At 53.6% G+C, this 7,900-nt stretch overlaps 1 protein-coding gene across 1 annotated transcript in view; it reads left to right on the top strand.

Annotated features, from left to right (window-relative positions):
• The window catches only part of ARRDC5 (arrestin domain containing 5), a 16,894-nt gene extending 12,004 nt beyond the window's left edge, over positions 1 to 4,890 (top strand). Inside the window, exon 3 of the mRNA XM_008053289.2 lies at positions 4,363 to 4,890. Within this exon, the coding sequence (XP_008051480.1) occupies positions 4,363 to 4,890 (528 nt within the window). The remainder of the gene's footprint in view (positions 1 to 4,362) is intronic.
• The last annotated feature ends 3,010 nt before the right edge of the window (positions 4,891 to 7,900 follow it).

The following is a 7,900-nucleotide window of genomic DNA, read 5'->3' as shown; positions in this document are numbered from 1 at the left end:
ACTCACCTCAGCCTCCCAAAGGCACGGGATGACAGGCTGAGCCACCGAGCCCGGCTGCAACCAAATTTTTAATAACAAAACAACAGAACAGAAGATAACAGAGTAGCCGGGCATGGTGACATGCACCTGTAATCCCAGTCACTTGGGAGGCTAAGGTGGGAGGATCACTTGAGCCCAGGAGTTGGAGGCTGCAGCAAGCTATGATTGATTGTATCCCCGCCCCCCAGCCTGGGTGACAGAGGGAGACTCCAATTCAAAAACAAAAATTGGGCTCTGGGGCGGGCTCAGTAGCTCAGCCTGTAATCCCAGCACTTTGGGAGGCTGAGGCACGGGTTTGAGCCCAGCCCAGGCAACTTGGCAAGACCTCATCTCTACAATAAATCAAAAATTAGCCGGGCGTGGTAAGCCCGTGCCTGTAGTTCTGGCTACTTGGAAGGCTGAGATGGAAGGATCGCCGGAGCCCAGCAGGTCGACACTAGGGTGGCCATGGGCGACAGAGTGAGACTCCAACTCAAAAAAAAAAAAAAATTGGGCTCTGGTGCAGCTCGTGACCTGCAGTGTTTGCCAATTTCCACCTGTCATGGTCGGTTTCAAACTAACTACTTGATGTAACCATTGAGGACTCAGAAGAAAGCTGGGGAGGAGTTGTTACACTCTTGTCTCTCTCACTTATTTTTTTGGAGGCTTAAAGGACTGCCCACACACGCAGGCACACACACTTGTTAACAAATATCAAATTCCTCTGGAAGGAGTCACAGGAAGGAAGCAGAAGCCAGGAACAAGGCATTGGAGGCATTCGAAGGACACCCCACATCACGTGAAACCTTTTAAAATGTTATCCACAAGGGCAGCCCTCTTAGATCCCCTCCGCTCTGTGAGTCTTTCTGCCTTCTCAATAAATTCTGCTTTCTAAACAACAACAACAAAATGTTATCCATGAATAGGGAGGCCAAGGTGGGAGGACCACTTTGAGGCCAGAAGTTGGAGACCAGCCTGGGCAACCAAGTGAGATCCCATCTCTACAAGAAAATAAAAATTATCCGGGCTTGGTGGTATACCCCTGTAGTCCCAGTTACCAGGGAGGCTGAGGTGGGAGGATCACCTGAGCCCAGGAGATTGAGGCTGCAGTGAGCTATGATGGTGCCACTGGTCTCCAGCCTGGACAACAGAATCAGACCCTGTCTCTTAAAAAAAGAAAGTTGGCCGGGCTCGGTGGCTCAGTCTGTAATCCCGTACTCTGGGAGGCCGAGGTGAGTGGATGGCCTGAGCCTGTGGGTTCGAGACCCACCTGGGCAACTTAGCGAGACCCCCATCTCTACAATAAATCAAAAAAATTCGCCGGGCGTGATAGCACACGCCTGTAGTTCCAGCTACTTGGAAGGCTGGGGCGGAAGGGTCACAGGAGCCCAGCAGGTCCAGGCTGCAGTGGCTGGGAGTGTGCCACTGCACTCCAGCCTGGGTGACAGGGTGAGACTTCAACTCCAAAAAAAAAAAAAGGCTATCCACAAATAAAACAAATAATATTTTCCCAAGCTGTATATCAAATATAATGCATATGTGACTTTATCTGTTTATTCAATCACGTTCAATAATTTCAGCTTGAGATTTTTTCATGATTGATAAACCAAAATATTTTCTCCTTTATTCCAAAATATTTAAATTTAATTTAAATATTCAGATGAGACCTGGGACTTAGGCTTAGTCTGTAAGACAGTCCTTGCCTTTCAGAGAAGTCAAGTGCCTTGCCCAAGGTCACACAGTGAGTAAATAATGGAGTTTGGGCATACGCCTGGGTCTTGTGGACTTTTTTGTTATTGTTTGAGGCTAGTTTGTTTTTTTTCAGAGACGGGGTCTGGCTCTGTCACCCAGACTGGACTGCAGTGTCATGACCTTAGCTCACTGCAGCCTCAACCTTCTGGACTCACATGAACCTCCTGCCTCAGCCTCCTAAGCAGCTGGGAGGATAGGTGGACGCCACCAGGCCCAGCCAACTTTTTTTTAATTTTTTGTAATGATGGCGGTCATGCTATTTTGCCCAGGCTGGACTCAAACTCCTGGCCTACAGTGATCCTCCTGCCTCAGCCTACCAATGTACCAGGATTACAGGTATGAGCGCCCGGCCCCTGACTTGTGGAATTCTTGTCCAATGAAATAGATGAGGAAACTGACATTCAGAATGGTAACTAGCCTTAACACAAGGAAGCTGGGACAGGACTTTAGGCTTTTGACTGCCACGTCCCCAGGCTCCAAATTCCATCTCAGAGACTTTGAGGTGCTCGAAGTGATGTGGAATGCAGGGAGGTGTTGCTCTGGGGTCCTTGGCTCACCACAGAAAGGAATTTCAGAGTGAGGCGCAAAGTGTGTTAAAGTACAGTGTATTAGCCGGGTGCTGTGGCTCAGCTGTCGAGAGGATTGCCTGAGATCCAGGGGTTCGAGACCAGCCTGGGCAACTTGGTGAGACCTCATCTCTACAATAAATCACACAAAAAAGTCAAGATAAAAATAAAGTACAGTGTATTAGAGAGAAGAAAAAACGGACACATTCAGGAGAGAACACGGGTGTCCTCAGGGAAGGGGCGTGCCTTGCTGTTGGCAGAAAGTCGCCTGTTGTCCAGGGAGATGGTTAACTGACATCTGAGCTGAGTTTGGATCCCAAGTTTCCACTCTTACCATTTTATGCCTACGTTTGCTTTTTGTTGTTGTTGTTATTTTTGTTTTCCTTTGAGTTGGAGTCTCACTCTCAGCCAGGCTGGAGTGCAGTGGCACACTCACGGCCACCGCAGCCTCAACCTGCTGGCTCCAGCGATCCTTCTGCCTCGCCTTCCAAGTAGCTGAAACTATAGGCGTGTGCTGCCATACCTGGCTGATTTTTTGATTTATTGTAGAGATGAGGTCTCACCAAGTTGCCCAGGATGGTCTTGAACTCCTGAGCTCAGGTAATCCTCTCACCTGGGCTTCCCAAAGTAACGAGGAACTTCTGAGATAACAGGAGACGTAGCTGTTTAATTAAGTTTTCTCTTAGAGCACCGTGCCTCAGTGTCCCCAGTAAAGTCCTGCTGATCTGTTCTCAGTCCTTACAGCCAGTCATCCCGCACTCCAAGGCCCAGCACTTGGGTTTCGGCCACAGGGTATCTTGTTTTTTGTAAGTCGGAGTCTAACTGTTGCCCAGGCTGGAGTGCAGTGGCACGATCACGGCTCACTGTACCCTCGACCTTCTGGACTCAGGCAATCCTCCCACCTCAGCATCCCAAGTAACTGAGACTGCAGATGCCACCACGCCTGGCTAATTTTGGTTTTTTTGTTGTTGTTGTTTGGTTTTTTTTGAGTTGGAGTCTCACTCTGTCACCCAGACTGGAGTGCAGCGGCCGCTCCCGGTCACCGCAGCCTCGACCTGCTGGGCTCCGGCGATCCTTCCGCCTCAGCCTCCCAAGGAACTGGAACTACAGGCACGCGCTACCACGCCCGGCTCTTTTTTTTTTTTTATTGTAGAGATGAGGTCTTACCAAGTTGCCCAGACGGGTCTCGAACCCACGGGCTCAGGCAATCCACTCACCTCAGCCTCCCAAGGCGCGGGATTACAGGCTGAGCCACCGAGTCCGGCTTAATTTTGTTTTTTTGTTTTTTTTGTAGAGATGAGGCCTCACTCTGTTGTGCAGGCTGGTCTCAAACTCGGCCTCAAGTGATCCTCCCGCCTTGGCCTCCCAAAGTGCTGAGATTATAGGTGTGAATCACCACACCGTAATTTTTTAAATCTCTTGTAGAGATGAGGTCTTGCTTTGTTGCCCAGGCTGGTCTCAACCTCCTGGTCTCAAGCCATCCTCCTGCCTTGGCCTCTCAGAGTGCCTGGATAACAGGCGTGAGCCACACATCTGGCCCGTGTGTCACTGTTTAAAAGGCTCATGTCCCAATAAGACGGTGCCCAGCCGGGCTCAGTGGCTCAGCCTGTAATCCTGCGCCTTTGGGAGGCTGAGGTGAGTGGATGGCCTGAGCCCACGGGTTCGAGACCCACCTGGGCAGCAAGACCTCATCTCTACAATAAATCAAAAAACCAGCCGAGCGTGGTAGCGCATGCCTACCGGCTACTCGGAAGGCTGAGGCGGAAGGATCGCCGGAGCCCAGCGGGTCGAGACTGCGGTGGCCGGGAGCGGCCACTGCACTCCAGTCTGGGTGACAGATTGAGACTCCAACTCAAAAAAAAAAAAAAAAAGAGATGGTGCCCAGATGCCCAGACATCTGATTTCTAATTATCTGAGAAACTCCCTAGCCGTATCGAAGCTACGTGGGGCGTCCTGCCTCAGAAGGGTGTCCCCCCAGGCCGGCGCATGGATCCCTCACGGTCACCGTCTCCCCCTCCTCCCCCAGAACCCCCTGCAGGTCCAGGCTGAGAAGAGCCTCTCCTACAGCTGCTGCAGCTGGGGATCCGTGGGCCTGAAGGTCCAGATGGAGCGGGACAGCTTCACACCGGGAGACAGGGTCGAGTTCACCACGGAAATCCACAACCAGACCCGCAAGTGCATCCGGACGGTGGTGATCGCCCTCTACGCCCACGTGCAGTTCGAGGGCTTCACACCCAGTGCCGAGCGGCGGCAGCGCCTGGACAGCTGCGAGCTCCTGCGCCAGGAGGCCCACACCCACGGGCCACCCTTCGCCGTCACCAAGATCGTCAGCGCCTTCACGCTGCCGCCGGTGCTGTCGCTGAGCGGGACCTCAGGGGACGGCGGCCTCATGAGCACGCACTACGAGTTGGTGGTCACTGTGCACCTGCCCTGGTCCCTGGCCAGCGTCAAGGCCAAGGTGCCCATTGTCATCACCAGCGCCTGCGGGGGCTCGGCCGGCAGCCCGCTGCTGGGGGGGACAGTGTCCCCTCGGAGCCGGGATCCCCAGAGCTGAACCCTCGAATGGCTGCATAGTAAAAGCTTTATCAGACTCTGCTTTTGTGATGGCTCTGGGCGTGAACAGCATGTGGCCTGGGACTTCCCCAGTTTCCAGCAGCTTAGACACCTGTTCCAAGATACTCATTCCTGGACATCCATTCCAGGACACCCGTCTCCAGACACCTATCTCAAGACACCCATCCAGGACACCCATCCCAAGATACCCATCCCTAGACACCTGTTCCAGGACACCTACTCTAGGACACCTGGTCCATGACACCCAACCCAAGACACCCATCCTTGGACACCTGACTCCAGACACCCAGCCCAAGACACCCATCCCAACACCCGTCCCCAGACTCCTGTTTCAGGATACCTGTCCCAAGTCACCCGGCCCCAGACACCCATCCCCAGACACCGGTTCCAGGACACCCAGCCCAAGACACTCATTCCAGGACACCTGTCCCTGACACCCATCCCAAGATACCCTTTCCCAGACACCAGTCCCCAGTCATCCTTCCCAAGATACATATTCCCAGTCACCCTTCCCCAAATACCCATCCCAAGAAAGATCATCAAAGCTGGGCACGGTGGCTCACGCTTGTAATCCCAGCCCTTTGGGAGGTGGAGGTGAGAGGACTGCCAGAGCCCAGCAGGTCTAGGCCGTGGTAGCCATGAGCGTGCCGCTGCACTCCAGCCTGGGCAACAGAGTGAGACTCCAACTCAAAAAGAAAAAAGACCGTCGAAGTTCCAGAAAGAACCCAGAGGGTTTTTCAGGACCTAGTCCCAGTGGCCACTCTGTCTCTTGCCCTCCTCTCTCTCTGCCTCTGCCCCAGCCTCACTGGGATCTCACAGTGACTAGATCAAGGGCCCTGGACCAGGGGGTGACTGTCCCCCAGGGGACGCTGCCGATGTCTGGCCGTATTGGTTGTCTCATCGGCTGGGACGAGGGGGAGAAGTGAGGGCTCCTGGTGTGCAGAGGGTGGAGACCAGGGAGGCCGTTCAGCCTCCACCCAGAGAACGGCCCCAAGTCCACAGGGCCCGGGGAAGACCTGGTGTTAATTAGGTAGAGAGATACTGAATTTGACACCTGCTCACACCAGACACCAGAATCAACTCCCAACGGGGCCAACGGTGTGGAACAGGGGCCCATAGCCAGGTTCAGTGGCTCAGCCTGTAATCCCACGCCTTTGGGAGGCTGAGGTGAGTGGATTGCCTGAGCCCGCAGGTTCGAGACCCGCCTGGGCAGCGAGACCTCATCTCTACAATAAATCAAAAAATTAGCCGGGTGTGGTAGTGCATGCCTGTAGTTCCAGCTACTTGGAAGGCTGAGGCAGAAGGATCGCCGGAGCCCGGCAGGTCGAGGCTGTGGTGGCCGGGAGTGGCCACCGCACTCCAGTCTGGGTGACGGAGTGAGACTCCAACTCAGAAAAAAAAGAACCGGGGCCCAGCTCAATTCCTAGGACTCACCGCCTCTCCCTTCCCCTCGGCGCGTGGGTTTTTGTGTGTGCAACTTCCTGGGGCCTCAGAGAGCAGAAGGTTCCAAGACAAAAGGCTCTGGGAGTCTGTGGAGTCTTCTAAGCCAGGGGGGTCTCACCCAGGGGTGATTTGGCCCCTGCCGGGGACACTTGATAATGCCCGGAGATATCTGTGGTTGTCACGACCAGGGGTGCTCCTGGCATGGAGGGGGTGGAAGCCAGGGACCTGGCTCACAGCCGGCAGTGCCCAGGATGGCATCCCACAACCTACAAGGGTTCAGCCCCAAATGTCAGCAGCACAAGAGGGAAGCCCCTGGCCTGGGGGAAGCCACGGGCAGGAAGCAGCTGACCCCCAGGGCTGCTCTGAGTCAGGGCCTCATCCTGGAGTCAGACCCTGCCTGCCCTCCCCACCTCCTGCCTCTCAGGGTAAATGTCCAGGGAAGCAGCCTGTACTCTCTGCCTATGTCCAGGCCAGCAACAAGTCACAGGGGCTCTTTCTCCAATAATTCTTTTGAGTTGGGGTCTCACTCTGTCACCCAGTCTGGAGTGCACTGGCACAATTGCAGCTCACCACAGCCTCGGCCTCCTGGGCTCAGGGGATCCTTCCACCTCAGCCTCCCAAGTAGCTGGGATTACAGGCTCACGCCTCCATGCCCAGCTAATTTTTTTTTTCTTTTTGAGTTGGAGTCTCACTCTAGTCGGCCAGGCTGCAGTGCAATGGCCCGCTCATGGCCACTGCAGCCTCGACCTGCTGGGCTTAAGCGATCCTTCTGCCTCAGCCTTCCAAGTAGCTGGAAGTACAGACACACGCCACCACACTCAGTTAGTCTTTGTGATTTATTGTAGAGACGAGGTCTCATCAAGTTGCCCAGGGTGGTCTTGAACTCCCAGGCTCAGGCAATCCTCTTGCCTCAGCCTCCCAAAGGGCTGGGATTACAGGCTGAGTCACCACGCCCGGACTAATCTTTTTTTATTTTTTGTAGTGACAAGGTCTTATTCTGTTACTTAAGCTGATTTTGAAGTCCTGGGCTCAAGCAATCCTCCCATCTCGGCCTCCCAAAGTGCTGTATTACAGGCACAAACCACCATGCCTGGCCATTAAAAAAATTGTTTTAATTAGCTGGGTGTGGTGGTGCATGCCTGTAGTCCAAGCTACCTGGGAGGCTGAGGCAAGAGGATGACTTGATCATAGGAGTTCAAGGTTGCAGTGACCCATGATCACACCACTGCTCTCCAGCCTGGACAACAGACGGAGTCAAACTTCATTTCGTATAAGTATAGCCAATGCCATATTTGGGATATACTTATGCTTAAAAATCATTCATTGTTTATCTGAAATTCAAATTTAACTGGGCGTCCTGGATTCTGACCGTTGGATTCTTGGAGCAACCAAGACTCAACACAAACCCGGCCACCTTCCCCATAAAATTTCCATAGGGTCCCTACTGCTTTTGAAGTAAAATCCAAAAGGCTCACCTTGGCCTTCAAGGCTCCGCAGAGTCAGAATGAAAGAGCACAGTGGTGGCCAGGCTCGGTGGCTCAGCCTGT

This window comes from Carlito syrichta, unplaced genomic scaffold (assembly GCF_000164805.1).
Source record: "Carlito syrichta isolate Samal-C Ts95f unplaced genomic scaffold, Tarsius_syrichta-2.0.1 Scaffold288028, whole genome shotgun sequence".
Classification (NCBI taxonomy): Eukaryota; Metazoa; Chordata; class Mammalia; order Primates; family Tarsiidae; genus Carlito; species Carlito syrichta.
Note: the sequence above shows the minus strand (reverse complement) of the source record. Positions and strands in the feature narration are given on the sequence as shown.